The sequence below is a fragment of the Aegilops tauschii genome, chromosome 3 (assembly GCF_002575655.3).
Source record: "Aegilops tauschii subsp. strangulata cultivar AL8/78 chromosome 3, Aet v6.0, whole genome shotgun sequence".
Taxonomy (NCBI): domain Eukaryota; kingdom Viridiplantae; phylum Streptophyta; class Magnoliopsida; order Poales; family Poaceae; genus Aegilops; species Aegilops tauschii.
This window is the reverse complement of record NC_053037.3, coordinates 9,265,627-9,287,657: the sequence shown is the minus strand read 5'-3', so window position 1 is coordinate 9,287,657 and position 22,031 is coordinate 9,265,627. Positions and strand designations below refer to the sequence as shown.

Sequence of the window (22,031 nt, the reverse complement as noted above, 5' to 3'; positions counted from 1 at the left end):
TGGTTGACCTACTATGGCGTTTTACCATTGTTAAGATCACTGCATTTTTTTTTAAAGAATTCCAAAACTGCTGTATGTTTAATGGGCACTTGTTTTTCAATTCTTTATCAGTTGGGCAAGTGGTGCTCTTAATCCAGAAGGAAGCTTCTCTGCTGACCGTGTCTCATCTGTAAAAAGGTATTTTTATTTATGTTATATGGCGGAAAAATAATCGTTTCTTAATCACCAACTGAACATCTGTGAGAGAACATATCTTCAACTGGGATAATAGTCATTCACTGTTATTTTTCTCGCCTTTTATCTGCTAATTCCCATTTGAGTTGAGCAAATCTTAGTGCTCATATATATATTTTTATCTTGTCAACAGGGGTGTCTTTGCGATGATTGCTGTTTTCTTGGCTTATTCTTTTCTTCAGGCACCTTCAACGTGAGTTGCAGAAACTATATACCTTATTTTTTAACTCTTATTTCATATGAGTGGGCATGTAGATATGAATAAGTATATTGTGCACTGATCTTCAGCAGAAGGGAAATGTATTTATGTGTGCTTTATATTTGATCTGAACCTCTCAATATCTTCGAGCTTGTGAAGTATGATCTGTAGTACAACCATTAAAAAAAAGTTTTGTAGTTGAACTAACCTGGACAGCAAATCATTACTTCATTTCTGCTCCCTGTAAAAAAAAAAAAACATTGATCATTGCAGCCTTCTCCATAAATTTTGTTCCAGAAGTCGCTGTGGTTTGTGCATACATTTACTGATAGCTACTTCCATTATGATTCAGTGTGCTCATCAGACCACATCCTGCAATTTGGCGGCTGGTCCATGGGATGGCAGTTGTTTACCTTGTGGCCCTCACATTTTTGCTTTTCCAGGTAAGTACAGTTTTGTAAATCTTGTTTGAAAAAAATGCTTATGCTATTCGATTCTTCGGATTCATGAACCTGTCAAAAGCATAGCCAATTAATGGTGGAAAAGTCTCTCAGTTTTTTGTTGCTTAGCATGGGGAATTGCGTTTTACTAGTACTTTGGCTCATGCTTCACACAAAATAAAGATATGCCATTGCACTGATTAAAAAACCCGGTGACATTGCTTGGCAATTGGAATATCTGGCAGAATGTATTGATAACAATAGTGCCAATGCCAAGTGTAATGTTACAATTTGTGGCGAATACGTATTAGTTTGGAAATAGGATGATAAAGAGAGTAAGACACAATAGAGAAAAGGGCCAGGGTATCCCTTTTCTAATCATTCTGATAGCTTATTATGCAAGAGAAAACTCCCCAGGCAGCAATAAGAAAGTGCAATGTTCACCTATTGTCTCTGTGTAGCCAAAATGCGAACAGGAAGCTGTTAGCTCCCTTACTCATTTTATGAAAAAACAGTGAATTATGCAAGTGCATCTGAGGTGAAAAGTTATTTTCTAAATTTATTAATTGTGTAATATAGCACTTTATATGTATTTAAACAGTTGTACCATTGCTTTGGTATGATCTTTTCCATATATGTACTTTTGAGTTTTATTGGTGAAACAGGTCATTGTAATAAGATGCAACGATGTTAAGAAATTATAGTTTAGCGGCAGAAGCAATATTAAACAGCAGAAACTGTAATTAGTGGTCATAATTCCTTCTATTTCATTTTGCAGACTCGTGATGATGCTAGGCAGTTCATGAAGTACCTTCACCCTGACCTTGGTGTTGGTAAGACATATGCTTTTCCATATCTGATCTAATAGTGGAGCTTTATCTTGTTGAAGGAATCCTTATTTCACACCATTGTCTGACAGAATTACCTGAAAGATCCTATGGAACCGACTGCCGTATATATGTACCTGATCATCCGAAAAGCAGGTTTAACAATGTTTATGTATGATGACTTCATTCACAAACCTGCTACCTTTCCTTGTTCAATTTTGGTCTGTCGTATTTCTCTGATTGATCATGATCTTGGAGATGCTTCAATTTACTGATCTGAATATAGGTTTTTCTAGGACATCCTTTTTGACGAGTTTGTTATTGCCCATATCCTTGGATGGTGGGGAAAGGCTATAATGATACGAAACCAACCACTTCTATGGGTGTTATCAATTGGCTTTGAGTTAATGGAGGTATGTACTTTTTATATATGTGTTCAGTTTTATCTTTAAACTAGATCTCTTTGTAATGTTGTGTGAACTGCAGCTAACTTTTCGACATATGTTGCCAAATTTTAACGAATGCTGGTGGGATAGCATTGTTCTAGACATATTGATCTGCAATTGGTTTGGTAAGATTTTTATGTGGTTTTCATTATTTTATCTATATTCGCAATACCTTTATATGAATTTTGAACTTAATACCTGCATTTGGTATATGTCGGCATGCATGTTTTGTTCGTTGTCTTCAATAGATTTAGCTGTTTAGATAGTTAGATTTACCTCCTAGATTTTACCTCTTCTTGAATGGGGACATCTTGTCTGTGATTCAGGTATCTGGGCTGGTATGAAGACTGTGAGATATTTTGATGGGAGGACATATGAATGGGTTGGCTTGAGTCGCCAGCCCAATATTATGAGTAAGGTATGCTATTACTAATCTGTGTATAGGAAAATGAGTTGCCCAGCAAAGCAATCAGTCGCATTGAGTTTTTATTTAAGATTATGCCCAGCTGCAGCTGATCTTTTATCCTACTCAATGTCATGATAGTACGATGAAATCTAGCGAAGGCAAAAATTACTGAGAAACCAGAGCAATTTCTTCAATAGTCTGTCAATTAAAATAATTCCTTGGCTTGTCTGGACTAGTTTAAGTACAAGCTCAAACTTTTCATTGCAAGAGTTCACATCTCGACATCTCGTATACTTTATAATGAATTATCTGCAACCACACGAAATAATCTGTAATTATTTTTCCACTGACCTATACAACATCTGTTAGTGTCGGTTTTATGCATAAACTCTGGTTAAGATGGATACTTCCAGTTAAGGGACACACATTTTGCTGGCAGCACAGTAATACTTGCACATATTCATACCTGCCACTAACAGAACTGATATGTTAGTGGGTTACTAGCCCAAAGTAAAGCTTATAATGATTAACCTTTTTAAAACTCTTTCTTCATGTCCTGCAAATCCTTTTTTGAATGTTTTCATTTGCATATATATAGATACAAACAACCTGTGTAGGTTTAGATTGTGGTTTGCTGTGCTATACCTATCCGAGTTTTCTTTTTGAAGTTGTATGTTCTTGAGCCGTATCAGTTATCTATTTTAGACTTGATGTCGTTAGCCTTGCTCATGAGTTCATTTGTCCAACCTTTTGCCTCTGTTTAGGTGAAAAGGACACTAGGTCAGTTCACACCAGCACAGTGGGACAAGGATGAGTGGTACCCTCTGCTCGGCCCTTGGAGATTCATCCAAGTGCTAAGCCTGTGCGTAATTTTCATGACCATCGAACTTAACACATTCTTTCTTAAGTTCTGCCTCTGGATTCCTCCCCGGAATCCCTTGATTGTCTACCGACTGGTCCTTTGGTGGTTGATTGCGATACCAACCATCCGCGAATACAACACCTATTTGCAGGACAGGTACAAAGTTTGACCCACTAGCTTCAAACTTTGCATACTTCATAGCGTATCTTACGTATTCACATAAACACGGAGGCAATCTTGCTGAAAGTAATTGTCTTATATATGTGACAAATGATTTCAGGAACTCTGTGAAGAAGGTGGGGTCTTTCTGTTGGCTTTCGCTGGCTATATGCATCATAGAGCTTCTGATCTGCATCAAGTTTGGCCATGGTGAGTGCTACTAGTCCAGTTTCTTTCTTGGTGCTCGCAGGTAGCATGTGCCTCCTACTGTCATGTTGACCGTGTCGCTGGCTTCTGAAACAGGTCTCTTCCCGAAGTCGATGCCGTCGTGGCTGATCATATTCTGGACGACGGTGGCCACGCTTCTCACGATGTTCCTTTTTGTGTGGACATGGAAAATTTACCGAACAATGATTAGAAAAAGGTTGTGATTGCAACCAAAGCCATTGTTTTCTCTGGCCCACACCATTCTTTTCTCCTCCGATTCAATATTGCCGTGTAAATATCCATTCAAATTGTGTACATGTAGCAGTAGGCCATTAATCGGTGACCACGAGAAGGTCAGCGTTAGAAATTTCTTGTTGATCCACCAGCAGAATAAGCCCCCCCCCCCCCCCCCCCCCCTCCTTGCATTCATTTCATGTACCCTGTCAATCAACTCTGAAACTCTGAAATTCATTTGGTCCGACCTACTTCGATTTAATGAAAGTAATGAAATAAGGTTATTCTGTCCTATAAGTTCTCTGATCTAAATTCTGTCCGCGCGTGTCTCGTGATGTCGGCATAGTGTTCTACTCCATTATAATCTGAAGAAAAAGATGATCTCGCTGTTCTTGGTGACTCATTGACTAGTAGGTGTGTTCAGAGCTGCAGAATGTGTGAGGCTGTTGGCATGTGAGGTAGTACATGATTAAGTTTCAGTGTAGTTCAGCAGTTGTGTGCTTTTTGTTTTCTGCTGGGTTACGTGAGCCCGTGGTTACTGAACCTGATTGATATGGCCGGGCGAATTATTCAGGCGTCCACTCACGACAATGGGGTTGTAATCTTTGTACTACTAGCTTTGTTCCGTGTGCTGCTGGGTCCTAACTAATTCCATGTTCATGTCAATTTTGCAAAAAATGACCATTGGGTAAAATGTAAAAGCAAAATATATTTGTGAATGTGCAGTTGCTGAACTGGACATTAATCCTTGCACAAATTTTGTATGCTAGTGCAAGGATTGCTGTATTTTGGCAACTATTTTACATTTTCTTTTTTTGAAAAATCACTTCAATTTCAGTCTAATCAAATTGCTTGCATCCACACAAGAATACTGAATACCTTTCCTATTGAGTTGTGCACAAGAATACTTTGGTCACTCTACTCATTGGCGTGTTGTGATCCTGCCAAGGTGCTACCATAGGAATATCCATAGCTCGAGTCCTCTGCGCGAATAAGGGACCAAACGCTCAGTCGCTCAAACTTGGCTGGCCTACTAACTGGTTTGGGCTAATTGCTATTTTATTTGACCGGTTTTCCAGCAGGCTGTTGGATACGCTGGTTTTGAGTCATTTTATTTTACAAAACTAGGCTACTGTGAAAATTTTAAAACGTGTTCAAGAAATATAAAAACTAACTTTTATATTAAAAATCAAAAAAATTCAAGAAATTTGAAAAATGTTAATGAATTATTAAAATTTTCACGGATTTAAAGATGTCCCCAAATAAAAAAGGATAAAAGATAAACAATAAAAATACAATGAAAAAGGAAACCAAAGAATGAAATGCCAACAAAACCTCAGAGAAATTGGAGAAAAAACCAATCAAAGAAGATTCTAGAACATTTCCAACACCGATGATTAAAGACAGAAAGAAGCCATTGGGCTGGCCCATATAGCGGATGGGTGCACGATTGGTGGACTTGCCCGGCGTTACGAGTGGAAATGTTTCACCTGATACCTAGCCAATATTCCAGAGAGCTCCTAATCGACGCACTAAGCACCGCTTCACGTACAAGCGTCCGCTACCGCAGCAAGGATAGATCCATGTGCTTGTGCGCCGCTGCTCGCTCGCCAGATTTCATAGTTGACTTTTAGAAAAAGTTCATGGATTCAACAAAAAATCGCAAAATTAAAAAAAAGCGAATTCAAAAAAAAATTTGTGGGCTCAAAATTATTCATGAATTTGGAAAAAGATTGTAAATTTCGAAAAAAATTACGAATTAAAAAATCACAAATTTGGAAAAGTTTAAACAAAAAAGATTGTGAATTTGAGAAAAGTTCATGAATTTTTAAAAAGTTCAATCTGAGAAATTTCACCATTTTTGAAAAATATCACGAACTTAGTTTTTTTCACAAATTTGAATAAGAACACTTCCCGACTTTAAGAAAAATTCTCAAGTATAAAAAAGGTCACAAAATTTGAAAACAGATTCATGAATTATAAAAAAATTGCAAATTTTTATAATTTTGTAAATACAATTTTTTTCATGAATTTTAAAATTTCTTGTGATCCTAAAAGAATTATAAGTTTTTTGATAGCAAGTATGAAAAAGAAAAAGAAAAAAACAAACAGAAAGAAAAAAAATAAAATATGTAAAACAACACAACAAGAACCGTGTGAAAAAATACACCAAAAAACCTCAGCGAGTATTTTTTTTGAGGGAAAAAAAACTCACCCAGTAAACCGGTGGGCAAAGAATTGGACCGGAGGGGAAAAGGTCCTATTTAGCGCTTATGCGGCAGTTCTTAAGAACCATCTGGAGCGTCCCATTGTTTTTTGCATGGTTGTTTTTCCTTGGCTTATTCAGGAAAGTTTTATTTTAATTTTTCTAAAATTCATAATTTTGTTTAAAATTCGTTAACACTTTATAAATTTGTGAACATTTTCCAGAATCACGAACATTTTTTAAGTTGTGAACATTTGCATATTCGCGATTGTTTTTCAATGTTCATGCATTTTCACGTTTGTTTTTCAACTTTTTTTAAATCCATGAACATTTTGTAAATTCACGGTTTTTTCAAAATTAATGAACTTTTTACAAATTCATGAACTTTTTTTGAGTTTGCTAACTTTCTTAAACACAGGAAACGTTTTAAATCCATGAGCCATTTTCAAATTCATGAACATAAAAACTGATAGACATTCGTTTGTCTTGAACAAGCAGAACCTAAAAAAAAAACAAAGCGAGCGAACGCACGCGGGGACAGTCAGCGGGCAAGCGAATCGAGCAGTGCAGCCTGAGAGATGGAGCAAGCCAGCCACAAATGGGCTACCGTCCGCGCGAGCGCTATGCGCTTATTCGGCACGTGATGCGTTGATTAGAAGGTCTCGGTGTGCGTGGGAGTTATATCTCGCTTACAGCTAGATGTATGCTCTCCTCGTCACCGGCGGGACGAGACTGGGCCGGTCAACGACTTTCCTGTCAGGTTTTTTTGGAACTACGTGTGCGTGGGACTACGTGTTCGTGCAATTTTCCTGTCTTTTTTCCTTTGTTTTCAGGTTTTTCTGCTTTTTTCTGGAAAGTTTTTTTTTATCATGGGTTTTCTTTGTCCGGTTTCTGCTGTTTTGGTCAGGTTTTCTTTGTTTGTTTTCATCTTTTTTTCCCCTTTCATCATTTTTTTGTTTTCTTCGCCTTTTTCTTTGGTTTTCCATTTTTTGGTATAGATTTGTTTTCTTCATTTTCTCACCAGTTTTGTTTAGTTTTTCTTGTTAGCTTTGTTATACATTGATTTTATTTGTTTATTACTATGGTTTTCTTGGTTTATCTTGAGTTCTTTGCTTTTTATTTTTTCTTTGTCCGTTTTTAATGTTTTTGTTGTTGACAAATGACTAGTTTTTATTATATACATTTTTACTGTATATTTAACACATTTTTCTGATACAAGTTGAAGATTTTTCAAAAAAAGGATATGCATTTTGAGTTTAGTACGTAAAACATTTTTTATTACATGGTTGCCATTTTAAAAAATATACCTTGAAACTTTTTTTAAAGGTAGTAATTTTTTAATACTACGCAAACATTTTTTTAATGTGAGAATTTTTTTTTTGCAACGTTGGAAGATTTATTTAACAAGTCACGTACAATATTTTTATGGTACAAAACATCTTTTTATAGCACACAAACCAAATTCTGACATTGTATACATAATTTTCATAAATGTGACATACATCTTTTAGAATCGCCAAAACAATTTTTTTTATCTTGAACATTTTTTTAAGGCTATCAACATTTATTTGATTGCGCCAACAGTCTGTTATACTGTGTTAACACTTCTTTGAAAATCACGGTTTTTACCTTTTTAATTAAACTTAAGTTTTAAAATAAACTTATTTACAGTATAAATGAAAAACAGAATTAATGTGACGTTGGTTTGATGTCGTCGCGACGCCCCTGGCCCCTCCTACTCGGTCGCCTACGCTTCAACCCTGCACCTCGTCTTTTCCGCGCGAAAGCGACTGATGCCTGCAAAATTTTCAGACAGCTTGCGAATAGCGAATGCCGCAGTTTTTATGTGAACACCCCAAAAAGTATGACCCGAAAATAGCCCCGTCGCGACTTGAGACCTGGAAAATATGTGATAGGATCTTTCTGTGAGCATTTATTGCTTTTCGAAGAGCAGAATTTTCCGATTTTCTTGGACACTCACACGCTCTGCGTACCGAACTCTATTACAGTATTACTCTTGAGATGCTAAATGACTCTGCACGCGCGTCAGTTAGTGGTTGGTTACTTCCTGCTAGATAATATTCCCTCCGTTCCTAAATATTTGTCTTTCTAAATATTTCAACAAGTGACTACATACGAAGCAAAATGAGTAAATCTATACTCTAAAATCTGTCTACATACATCCGTATGTGGTAGTCTATTTGAAATGTCTAGAAAGACAAATATTTAGGAACGGAGGGAGTAGTTGCATGCAAAGTGTGCATAATAATGCACCAATGTAACTGGGCTGTCAGTCCTCACATATAAGGATGAAAACGGAGCGAAAAGGACGGAACTAAGTGCTATCACATTTGTTTTCACATATTTTTGCGGAAGCGGAAACGAATACAAGAACCTGGAAATGAGTACGAAAATAGATACAATCGGAAACGTAGACATAGTGAATGCAAAGAAGATTTGGAAACAGAAGTGGACGTTGACCAAAACTTAAAAAACCCCTGAATCAGAGAGAAATACACAAAAACAAACAAATTTAATGAATTGTTAACATGGCTACAAAATAATATCATTATGTTAGCAACTTAGCGTGCATATAGCCATATAGGGTCAAGCTGAGTACATGTGTGGTAGAAGTTTGGTCTTAAATGATCCATTCTACTCATTGTGTCATTTGTGTTGTTTTGTGGTTGGGCTACAAAGTAGCCATATGCCTATAGTCAAAACAGAAATTCCATATTCACGGAAATGAAAAGTTCTGTTTTCGCGCATGTTCCACCGAAAAATACCGTTCCATTTTTGTTTCTGTTTCCGCATTAAAAAAAATTCATTTCTACTTCCATTTTGCAAATTTTCGTTTCCGTTTTCATATTTCCTCTCTGTTTCCATTTTTCCTTCAAAAAAGCGGAAAGTTTCTACTCAATGTTCATCCCTACTCACATATTCACAGAAACAGTGAGACAGTCATGCTGAAAAGTAGTCGTATTATGTGGTAAATGATTTCAGGAAACCTGTTAAGAAGGTGTGATCTTTGTGTTGGCTTTGACCGGCTATATGCATCATAGAGCTTCTGATCTGCATAAAGTTCGGACACGGTGAGTGCTGCTCCAGTTTCTAGGTGCTCGCAAGAACTAGCATTTGCCTCATAGCATGCTGCTGATCATGTCGCTGGCTTCTGAAACAGGTCTCTTCCCATGCCGTCCTGGCTGATCATATTCTGGTCGAGGCCGCTTTTCTTACGACGTTCCTTTTTCTGTGGACATAGAAAATTTACCGAACAGTAATAAGAAAAAGGTTGTGATTGCGCGACCATAGCCATTATTTCTTCGGGCCACACCATTCTTTTGTCCTCCAATTCAATATTGCCATGTAAATATCCATTCAAATTCTGTACATGTAGCAGTAGCCATTGATCCGTTAGAAGTTTATTACGTTGATCCACCACCAAGAATAAGCCCCCTTCCTTCCATTCATGTACCCCTGCCAATCGACTCTGAAACTCTGAAATTCATTTGGTGCGACCTACTTCTTTTTATTCTCATCGAGTTTGGATTGCTCGCTCTTCCATATATTTTATTCACAACTTTTTGTGATTTTTTTTCTTCAATGTCGATCAAATCACTTATACCCATGAATATTTTAGTCATATTATTCATTAGCTTGCATTGTTAGTGTATTATTATTCAGTAGCTAGCTGTGATCGTGGCGTGGATTTGTCTTTTTCTTTTGAGTAACTGGGCGCGGCTTTGTCTTGTGCCCCGGGAAGCAGCAACCGCTCGCCTCAAGCAAGGGCAGCGAGTAGTTGGCCGGCCTACTACAGGCCTTTGTTTTACAGTTTTTTTCTTTTCTTGTTTCTTAGTGCTTATGTTTATATATACATATTCATCACGTATTATCTTTTTTTTGGGGAATGTAATTTTTTGTTCTCGTGGCTTAAAAAAATGTTCGTACATTTAAAAAAAAGTTTCGGCATTCAAAGAATGGTCACGCGTTTAAATTTTTTATGCAGTGTAAAACAATTTGTTTTGCACAAGTTTAAAGTTTTTTTGCACCATTCAAAAAAATTTCATCGTGTATAAAAAATATGTACAATGTGTATTTGAAAAAAAGTTCAACGTGTATTTGAAAAAAGGTTCATCCTGTATTTTAAAAGATCATCCTTATTTCCTAAAGAAGTTAATATTGAATGTCACTTCTTATTAAAAGTTATAATGTTATTACAAGTTACAAAGATCAAATATCAACATAATGATTATCTAGGGCGATGACTAGTATTCGATGACTGAAGAGGACACCGTAAATTGTAATGTTATGGCCTTGTGGGAGACTGAGAGTAGACTCACCCGCAAAAAAAAGAAAAAAAGAAAAAGAGAGAGACTGGGACTGGGAGTAGAGTCGCCTATGTAGAATGGTATATCAACTACTGTCACGGTTGATATACTGTCACGGCTGCTTTCACCTGTATCGACTCTGAAACTCTGAAATTCATTTGGTGCGACCTACTTCTTTTTGTTTTCATAGAGTTTGGGTTGCTCACTCTTCCATAGATTTTATTCACAACTTTTTGTGATTTTTTCTTCATTGTCGATAAAATCACTTACATCTACCCATGAATATTTTAGTCATATTATCCATTAGCTTGCATTTTTAGTGTATTATTATTATTCAGTAGCTAGCTGTGATCGTGGCGTGGCTGTCTTCTTCTTTTGAGTAACTGGGCGCGGCTTTGACTTGTGCTCTGAGAAGCAGCCAGTAGTGGGCGGGCCCACTACCGGCCTTTGTTTCCCAGCACGCGCGCGCGCGCACACACACACCGCGTATTATAAAATTATTTGGGGAATGTAATTTTTGTTCTCGTGGCTTTAGAAAATGTTCGTACATTTCAAAAAAATGTTTCTGCCATTGAAAGAATGGTCACATGTTTAAAAAATGTCTGTGCAGTGTAAAAAATAATTGTTTGCACAAATTTAAAGAAAATTTTGCACCATTGAAAAAATGCTCATGGCATTTAAAAATATTCACATGTTCATGACATTTTGAAAAATGTTCATCGTGTATCAAAAATATGTACAATGTGTATTTGAAAAAAAATGTTCACCGTGTATTTGAAAAAAGGTTCATCATGTATTTTAAAAGACCATCCTTATTTCCTAAAGAAGTAAATATTGAAAGTCACTTCTTATTAAAAGTTATAATGATATTACAAGTTACAATGATCAAATATCAACATAACGATTATCTAGGCCGATGACACCGTAAATTGTAATGTTATGGCCGTGTGGGAGACTGGGAGTAGACTCACCCGTAAAAAGAAAAAGAAAAAGAAAAAGAAAAAGAAAGAAATACCGGGACTGGGAGCAGAGTCGCCTATGTAGAATGGTATATCAACTACTGTCACGATTGCTTTCACATGTACCGTGAGCTGCCTTGAGCTCGTATCCCAGTCTTGTCCATCTGAACTGGCTTTATTTTTTCTCTCATGTTCCTTCCCTCTCAGATTGCACGCTACTTGGCACCATCACACATCTTCTCTTCTTTCCAGAATCTTTTTGTCATTGATTTTGTTTGTCGCTCGCTAGGTTTTATTAGTCGGAATATAACGAAGTTGATCTAGTTTTGGAGGCCTTGTGGAGAAGAAAACTGGATAGTGCAAAGGCGCCCCAAATCAGATTAACAAACTAAAAATAAATAATTTAGTAATTTAATTCGGGTGACAGCAGCGTTGATCTCGTCTCTTAACTGTTAGAAAATGATATGTGCACGCAAGTTGCGTGCATAGATCGACGACTAGTACTGTAATGGTGATTGAAGGGGACATTGCAAATTGTAATGTTGTGACCCTGTGGAAGACTAGGGGGAGTAGACTCGCCTACGTATGTAGAATGGTATACCAACTTTTCTCACAACAGTTGCTTTCACCTGTCTCATGACCTGCTTTTTGGTCTCACATTGTATTGTACGCTGTGCTCCACATGGGGGATGATGTTCTAGCTAGCTTGGCCATTGGGCTAGACATGTAGTACACTGGGTCTCTCTCAACTTCTTCCCTTCACAGCCCGGCGGGCATCCAGAAGGCTACAGAGTGTCTATTCAGGCTTTATGTTATTATCAAACGAGGAGAGCGCATCTCTTTGGCCAAAGAATGTTTGCAAGGTTTATTCACAGCGACACCTGCTCCCCTTTATTTCCATGGCGAACTTTCTCCTCTACGGAGAAGTGGACACCCGCCGTTTACAGCAACACTGAACGATGCTGGCGACAAGTTTCTATGAAATAGATGTGTTTATAATCATCATCAGCTAGCCAGTGGATGGATGGAGGAGAAGAGAGGAGAGGAGAGGATGCCTCCAACGACTAGAGATCAACGGTAAGCGCTAGTGGACACCTGTTTATTTGTCATAACCAGGCTTGGTTTGTGACAATGACATAGCGCGTAGGAGGATGAGCGCGGCCTAATTGCTACAGGGTGGGCCAGGCCGACGACTGGGAGTCCTTCTATCTCTACTACTATCGTAAACGTTTTTTTTTTTTGAATATTTGAATCTACCTTCTTCTCTCTTGTTTTACCCGTCACTTCCAGAGTAGATTCATCTGTAGCCGTCAACTCTATTAAATCGGACGGCCTGTGTCACTCGGATTCGCCACCCAAGCCGTTCCCGCCAAACCTGAAAATGAGTCGCCCTTCTAGAGGACTCCACAACCCACGGTAGGCTCCAGACTTCACATGTACACCGTATCTCCTGCGCCATCGCGTCGGAGCCGTGGAGGCGTGGAGTGTGCCATCTGCCGGCGTGTGCGGCCGTGGCTGCTGGATTTGGGCGCTGCCATGCTTCCTGATAATGACTGGGCTAGGCGAGCGCGTCTGCAGGATTGTCGGGTCGTGCACAGCGTCGGCGGCATGGCAGTCCGGCTGTCGGGACGTCGGCGCGGTGGCACTCCGCTCGATTGTCTTTTTTTAGGGAACTCGCTCGACAGCCAGTACCAGGGAGTCCTTCTATAATAATCATACAAGGACGCATCATCGCCTTGGAGTACAAATCATGTATTTTACGTAAATGTAAATTGTAAACCGACTCGAGCCCATGTAATCTTACCTTGCGTCCACCTATATAAGGCGAGATAGGGCCCTCCGGATAATCAACATAAACTCTAAAAGGGGAGGAAGTAGAGTATTGTCTCATCTCAAGGGCATGAACTTCGTCTCGAGGGCCTGGACTTGGAAAAATCATTATCTCCTCTGCACTCATCTAGATTCTCTATATGTATGCTGCCCCATATTTGATATTGTTGGTAAATTACACTGACAGTTCGGGGGTCATGATTTTGGAATGTCCATGAAATGAAAATATTTCTATGGCATTGTTGCCACAAAATTTTCTATGGCATCACCCATAAAAAAAGTCTAGGTAAATTCTAAAGAAATCTATATGTATGTGCTCTTGGATGAAGTATATATTTGGAAGTTTTCAACAAACAATATGTGTGTTACACAACGAAAAAGGCTACAAGAACAGATGAAAAACAACATCGACACATAAATATATTTTTGTGTATCATGCAAATTGTGGTTTCAGCCACAACATACATATTGATTCGTGCCAAAACGTACACCCTTTCTTTTGCAAAGAAGTTTGAGTTTACAACATGTGTTCTGCAAGGCGATGCCATATGACGATGCTGATGCCATACGACGATGCTGATACCAGTTCACTACACAAGTTTCTCTTTTGAAGCATAAATTTGCCTACTAAAATATCTTCCATTTCTACGCAGAATTTCAACAAAATCCTATTTTTTTAAACACGGTATAGAAACAGACGCTCATATATACGCACATACGCTCATCCTTATGGACACATGCACGCACACCTATCCCTATGAGCACCTTCAAAAGACAGAGCCGACACATCATCTTGAGATTGACGAAGTTGCCACAGACGCTTTCATAGGCGACGGGAACGTCTCCTTGCACTGAACACACATCGACGGAAGGTCTGAAATAAATACAGAAAAATACGAGCACTAGTAAGTGTAGGACTTGAACTCTGGTGGACTGGATACCACTGTCCTCCTAACCATCCAACCACAGGTTGGTTCACAACCACCCCATTTCTACCTAACTTATGGAGTGTTCTTCTACGTATGATAATTCTAAGTGATTTTTCAGCATAATTCTTGATGGTGTCTACCTGGAACAACTTGCTCTTTGTGAATACCTTGATCCAAGGACTAAGAATACCTACCATCCACCATGTACTCTCTCACCATTGGAGGAGGAGACCGTTGAACGACAGACGTCGAAGGTACTGCCTTGTTTGCATTCCTCTTCTTCATAAGCGGCACCACTCCTCCCACGATTTCCTAATGAAAAAAGGCGAGATAGGGGCTTCCCGATCATCATCATCATCGTCATCGTGAATAGGTATCACCATAAACTCTAGCTCTCTTACGAAGCAACCATCAATATGATATAAAAAGGAAGGAAGTGGGTATTACCTCATCTTAATGGCATGAATTTCATCTCGAGGGCCTGGACATGGAAAAATCGTCGTCTCATGTACACCCATCTAGATTCTCTTTGCATATGCTGCCACATATTTGCTATTGCTACACCAACAGTTTGGGGTCATAATTTTGATGGGATTCGCAGCAAGGAAGACAATTTTTTTCCTACGAGAGAACGAATAAACCCAAGATCCAATCTACTAGATGGTAGCACGAGTGGGAAAATGTCTACATACCCTTGTAGAACACGCACGTTTAACGATCTATTGATCGTGGGTGATGCAGTCGTACTTTTATCGGATCAATCCGATGTAGCACCGCACGAACGATGCCTTTGAATTGAACACACGTGCGACTTGATACAGAAGGCAAGGGGGAGAGGTGGATGAGATCGATCTTGGCAGCACGACGATGTGGTGGTGGAAGTATGGTGGAAATCCGACAGAGCTTCGCTAAGAACTCCGCGGATGAGGGACGTATGGAACGAGAGGGATGCGACAAGCAAACGGACACCGATGCTGCAGCCAACCCCCCCTCCTCTATTTATAGGCGTGGGGAGGAGCCTTGAAACCTCCTCCAAGCCTCTAGGGGCTGCGCACCAAGGGGGGGGGTATCCTCCTTCTCCCACCGACCGCGATCCCGCCTTTTTAGGGATCTTGATCTTATCGCTTAAGGATTTGATCCTATTCCTTTTAGGAGGGGATTTTGGTGCGCATGGACCAGAGGTGTGGTGCCTTGGCCCACCACCCACTTCCATGTGGGCCCCACTCCTGTACTTTCTAGAACCTTCCCTGTGCAATACCGAAAAATCCCGAACTTTCACGGTAACCCAGAAAATACTTCCCATATATGTTTTGTTTGTCTCCGGACCATTCCGAAACTCCTCGTGATCTCCGGGATCCCGCCTGAGACTCTGAATCAAAATTTTATAACACCATCTTATTATCTCATCAAAACCTATCGACACCGGACGTTAAGTGTGTGACCCTACGGGTTCGAGAATACGTAGACATGATCAAGACTCCTCTCCGACCAATAACCAATAGCGGGACCATGGATGCCCATAAAAGTCCCACATATTCCACGAAGATTATCATCGGTGGAAGAACGATGTCAAGGATTCAGGTAATCCTATATACAGTTCTGTTTGTCTGGCGATCATTGGTATCACCATGCCTAGTTCAATCTCCTTACTGGCAAGTTCTCTTTACTCGTTCAGTAATACAATATCCCTGTGACCAAACACATTAGTCACATGCTGGCAAGCTACTTAGGATGTTCTATTACCGAGAGGGCCGAGAGTTATCTATTCGTTACAGGGAGTGACAAATCCCAGTCTAGATCCATGCAACCCAACTAGTGTCTTCTGAGATACCTGAAGATCACCTTTATGATCATCCAGTTACTAAGTGACGGTTGATTCCCACAAAACATTCTGTCGGTACTAGGGAGTGACATGATCTTATGGTCCAAGGAACAGATACTTGACACTAAAAAAGTTATAGCAATTTTTAAACTAAGCAACATGATCAGATGCTAAGATTATGATTGTGTCTGTCCATCACATCATTCTCCTAATGGAATGACCTCGTGATTAAATGCACTGTTTAAGAATTAACCCGATTAATCAGTTAACAGGCCAGTTAATCCCTACTCATAGTGTGGCCGAATCGAATAACACCTATTCGTCGCGTTAACTTGTCAGGCCAATTAATCCTCGCTGGCCCATTAACAGGTGGGCAAACAAAGCTCAAAATTTTGGTCTGTGACCCCTTCCAGCCCCATCCAGCTCCTTAATAGCTAGGATTAATAATTTTATCTCCTCTCTATGCTTTTCATATGTGTACGACAACAAGTTTTGGTATACTATATAGCTGGGAGCATGAGACTATGTATAATACATAAAAAAATCTAGATATATGTTGGCAAGTTCCTATTCAATCTACCGATTAATAGTCGACCAATTAATCCAGTTAATAGGCCGATTCACCGATTAATCACTACTCCTAAACCGACCGAGCAGCTACCAGTTAACGATTTCTTGAACATTGATTACATGACAACTCATGTCCATGGTTAGAAAACTTTAACCATTTTTAATCAACGAGCTAGTCTAGTATAGGCTTACTATGGACTCAATATTTGTTTATTATCTACACATCGCTACCTCTTGAGCATGCGTTGGTTTTCCCTTGAAGAGGAAAGGGTGATGCAGCAAAGTAGCGTAAGTATTTCCCTCAGTTTTTGAGAACCAAGGTATCAATCCAGTAGGAGACTACGCACAAGTCGCCTTGTACCTACACAAACAAATAAGAACCTTGCAACCAACGCGATAAAGGGGTTGTCAATCCCTTCACGGCCACTTGCAAGAGTGAGATTTGATAGAGATAATATAAATATTTTTGGTATTTTTATGATATAGATTGGAAAATAAAGATTGCAAAATAAAATATATAGGAAACTTATATGATGGAAAATAGACCCAGGGGCCATAGGTTTAACTAGTGGCTTCTCTCAAGATAGCATATTCTACGGTGGGTGAACAAATTACTGTCGAGCAATTGATAGAAAAGCGAATAGTTATGAGAATATCTAGGCATGATCATGTATATAGGCATCACGTCCGTGACAAGTAGACCGACCGACTCCTGCCTGCATCTACTACTATTACTCCACACATCGACCGCTATCCATCATGCATCTAGAGTATTAAGTTCATAAGAACGGAGTAACGCATTAGGCAAGATGACATGATGTAGAGGGATAAACTAAAGCAATATGATATAAACCCCATCTTTTTATCCTCGATGGCAACAATACAATACGTGTCGTTTCCCTTTCTGTCACTGGGATCGAGCACCACAAGATTGAACCCAAAGCTAAGCACTTCTCCCATTGCAAGAAAGATCAATCTAGTAGGCCAAACCAAACTGATAATTCGAAGAGACTTGCAAAGATATTAAATCATACATATAAGAATTCAGAGAAGAACCAAATATTGTTCATAGATAAAGTTGATCATAAACCCACAATTCATCGGATCTCGACAAACACACCGCAAAAGAAGATTACATCGAATAGATCTCCAAGAAGATCGAGGAGAACTTTGTATTGAGAAACAAAGAGAGAGAAGAAGCCATCTAGCTAATAATTATGGACCCGAAGGTCTGAGGTAAACTACTCACACATCATCGGAGAGGCTATGGTGTTGATGTAGAAGCCCTTCGTGATCGGTTCCCCCTCCGGCGGAGCGCCGGAAAAGGCCCCAGGATGGGATCTCACGGATACAGAGAGTTGCGGTGGTGGAAATAGGGTTTCGTCATGCTCCTGGATGTTTTTAGGGTATATGAGTATATATAGGAGAAGGAAGTAGGTTCGTGGAGCCACGAGGGGCCCATGAGGGTGGGGGCGTGCCCTCCTACCTCGTGGCCGCCTCGTTGCTTCCTTGACGTCCACTCCAAGTCTCCTAGATTGCGTTTGTTTCAAAAATCACGCTCCCGAAGGTTTCATTCCGTTTGGACTCCGTTTGATATTCCTTTTTTGCGAAACACTGAAATAGGCAAAAAAACCAGCAATTTGGGCTAGGCCTCCGGTTAATAGGTTAGTCCCAAAAATAATATAAAAGTGAATAAATAAGCCCATTAAACATCCAAAACAGACAATATAATAGCATGGAACAATCAAAAATTATAGATACGTTGGAGACGTATCAAGCATCCCCAAGCTTAATTCCTGCTCGTCCTCGAGTAGGTAAATGATAAAAACAGAATTTTTGATGTGGAATGCTACCTAACATAATTTTCAATGTAATTTTCTTTATTGTGGCATGAATGTTCAGATCCGAAAGATTCAAGATAAAAGTTTAATATTGACATAAAAATAATAATACTTCAAGCATACTAACTAAGCAATCATGCCTTCGGATTTTGTTTTTTTTTTACTTTTCCGCACGCGTTTTCGGCTATTTAAACGGCGGTTTTTCGGGTTTTTTCGACGTTTTGGTTTTCCACCAGTCTTCCTTAGCTTTTCGACCAAAAAAATTTTTCGAAAAAAAAAATTCTGCGCGAAAAAACGCGTTTTTTTCCCTTTCGCGAGAGTCACGGTTTTGCTTTCGCGAGAGGCATGGTTTTGCTTTCGTGAGAGTCACGGCCGTGCCTCTCGGAAACAAAAAAAACGTATTTTTTGTTTTTTTTTCTCTTCCGCGAGAGTTACGGTTTTGCTTCCGCGAGAGGCACGGTTGTGCTTTTGCGAGTCACGTCCGTGCTTCTTGGAAACGAAAAAAACGCATTTTCTGTTTTTTTCCTTTCGCTAGAGACACGGTTTTGCTTCCGCGAGAGGCACGGGTGTGCTTTCGCGAGAGTCACGGCCGTGCCTCTCGGAAAGGGGAAAAACGCGTTTTTTTTCATTTCGCGAGAATCACGGTTTTGCTTCCGCGAGAGGCACGAGTGTGCTTTCGCGAGAGTCATGGCCGTGCCTCTCGGAAACGGAAAAAATACGCGTTTTCTGTTTTTTTTTCACGAGAGTCACGGTTTTGCTTCCGCGAGAGGCACGGATGTGCTTTCGCGAGAGTCACGGGCGTGCCTCTTTCAGGAAGGAAATAAAACACGGGCTTCTGGTTCGGTTTTTCGTTTGGTTTTTTGACCTTTTTTTTGTGAAAAAAAGTTCGTCAAAACCTATCAACTTGGGATCTAGTTTTGAAGATCTCGACGCGAGGAATCCAACGGTGAAAGAGGTTTGAGATTTGGACGCACGGTTTGAGAGATAAAACATTTTAAATAAATGGATCTACGAAAAAAGGAAAAACTCCCATGTTGCAAGAAATGGCGTGCTAGAGAGTTGGAATGATCTTTGCAACGAGTACTCCTCAACTAGTGATTTCGCCATATCATCGCCTTAGAATACAAAACATGTATTTTTTACGTAAATGTAAATTGTAAACCGACTCGAGCCCATGTAATCCTACCTTGCGTCTACCTATATAAGGTGAGATAGGGCCGTCTCGATAATCATCATAAACGCGAACCAATCCGTGGTTGGATGGTTAGAGGGATTGTGGTATCCCCAGCCCACCATGGTTCAAGTCCTGGTGCTCGCATTTATTTCTGGATTTATTTCATGATTTCTGACGATGCGCATTCAGTGGGAGGAGACGGTCCTATCGATGACAAGCTGCCTATGGTGTCTTCGTAAATTTCAATATGATATGCCGGCTCCGTATTTCGGAGGTGCTCATAGGGGTAGGGTGTGCGTGTGTGTGTTCATATGGGGTGAGTGTATGCGCGTGTATATGAGCGCTTGCGTCTGTACTATGTAAAAAAAAGATAATCACCATAAACTCTAAAAAGGTAGGAAGTAAAGTATTACCCCATCTCAAGGGCATGATTTTGGGATGTTCATGAAATGAAAATATTTCTATGGCATTGTTGCCACAAAATTTCCTATGGCATCACCCATAAAAAAGTCTATGTAAATTCTAAAGAAATCTATATGTATGTGCTCTTGGATGAAGTATATATTTGGAAATTTTCAACAAACAATATGTGTGTTACACAACGAAAAAGGCTACAAGAACAGATGTAATCGACACATAAATATATTTTTGTCTATCATGCAAATTGTAGTTTCAGCCACAACACACATATTGATTCGTGCCAAAACGTGCACCCCTTTTTTTTGCAAAAAAGTTTGAGTTTTTTTTTGAAACGAAAAAACATACTCCCTCCGTCCCAAAATTCTTGTCTTATATTTGTCTAGATACGGATGCATCTAATACTATAACGTGACTTGATACATCCGTATTTAGACAAATTTAAGACAAAAATTTTGGGACGGAGGAAGTATATTTGGCTAAACAGTTTTGCTAAAGCATATCTAGATGTGCCATAAGTATTGCACATCTAAGTCATATGTCATTGATCTTACATTGAGATTCGTGTGAATTTTTTCTTTCTCTTTTTTCTTTTTCTTTTTATAGTTGATTCACTACTTAGATGAGAAATAACTAGAGCACATCTAGATGTGCCCTAGACACATCCTTGGCTAAATCTTGACCCAGAGATCTTCAGCATGATGAAAGCTAGGGTGCGACTCACGATGCCATCTCCAGCGCCGCCGACAAATTTGACAATTTGACCTCGGGACGAAATCATTTCACAGAATGAACTGGGTGCGAAACTATTTCACTCCCCTGACCTTTTTGTGTAGCGCCCGCCACGCCGGCGCCACACCGTACTGTGCAGCGCCTAGCGCGGCGGCGTTGCACACCTGTCCACCGTGGCAGCCCCTGGGCCCAGCAGTGCAGCGCCTCCGAGCTAGGCGCCACACATGGAATGTGCAGCGCCTAGACGCTGGGCGCCACACATGTAATGTGCAGCGCCTAGCGGCTAGGCGCTGCACTGTGACTTATCCAGCCACTTTGCTGGGCCCCCTCCCCCACCCCCCCACACCACACACTCTCCCACTCTCTCCCCGAGCTTTGGCCCCTCTCCCACTCTCTCCCCTCTCAAATCCTCTCCCAAATCTTGCAAATTTGAAGAATTTGTCCGTGGATTTCGAAGTCAAACCCTCCCTCCCTTGTTTTGATCCAAGTAAAGTTCTCCCATTGCTCATTTGTTGCTAGTTTGGGGAAACCCTAGTTTTGTTTGGATCTAGAGATTTGCATGGAGATGTGAGATGTTTGTTTGCCAATTTCTATGATTAGGCTTTGTTAGTATGCTAGGGTTATTCTTATGGGTGTTCTTATGTTGGTGCTAGAGTTAGGTTTAGGGCTAGGGTTATGGTTATGGTTATGGTTAGGGTTAGTGTTAAGGTTAGGGTTGTTGTTTGATATATATATTAGGGTTTGTATTCCGTGTTTATCCTTGGATTAGTCTCATGGAAGCAATGTTACCTTGTGTTCTTTGAATGCTTATAGGGATGGGAAGAACATGTGTGTTTGTTCATCATTGGGACAAAGACGCCTTTTTGAAAGGCAATATAGAACCGGACCCGGATGAGCTTGACATGGTGTTTGATAGTAGTCCTAGCTATGCGGAGCTCTTGCAACAAGTTAGGAAAGATTTGAATTGAATGGAACCTAGTGATATCATTGAGTTGGAGGGAAGGCATAATGTTGGTTTTGGAATGCACATCCGTTGGAAGATAATGTGTGTCAACTCGGAGCAACGTTGGGTTGCATACAAGGAGACGGTGGCCGAATCACTAGACAAGGCTCTTGAGTTATTTGCAACGAAGAAGGTTGATTCAAGTTTGCATTTGGACTTGAACTGGAACCCCTCCCCTTTGGTTGCTAGTAGCCCCCACCCTTGAA

General features: G+C 39.9%; 1 protein-coding gene across 3 annotated transcripts in view; it reads left to right on the top strand.

The window, feature by feature from the left end:
* Positions 1-22,031, top strand: part of LOC109783523 (CDP-diacylglycerol--serine O-phosphatidyltransferase 1) — a 130,032-nt gene that overhangs the window by 1,242 nt on the left and 106,759 nt on the right. For 2 of the 3 annotated variants that reach the window (XM_073509804.1, XM_020342123.4), the window contains 11 exons: positions 112-177; positions 368-427; positions 786-876; positions 1,652-1,706; positions 1,793-1,872; positions 1,997-2,113; positions 2,187-2,271; positions 2,473-2,564; positions 3,317-3,570; positions 3,695-3,783; positions 3,877-4,311. In XM_073509804.1, coding sequence (XP_073365905.1) covers positions 112-177; positions 368-427; positions 786-876; positions 1,652-1,706; positions 1,793-1,872; positions 1,997-2,113; positions 2,187-2,271; positions 2,473-2,564; positions 3,317-3,570; positions 3,695-3,783; positions 3,877-4,004 — 1,117 coding nt within the window. In that variant the 3' untranslated portion in view covers positions 4,005-4,311. Of the gene's footprint in view, positions 1-111; positions 178-367; positions 428-785; positions 877-1,651; positions 1,707-1,792; positions 1,873-1,996; positions 2,114-2,186; positions 2,272-2,472; positions 2,565-3,316; positions 3,571-3,694; positions 3,784-3,876; positions 4,312-22,031 lie in introns of those variants that run through there. The other variant, XR_012204047.1, reaches the window with a different exon arrangement.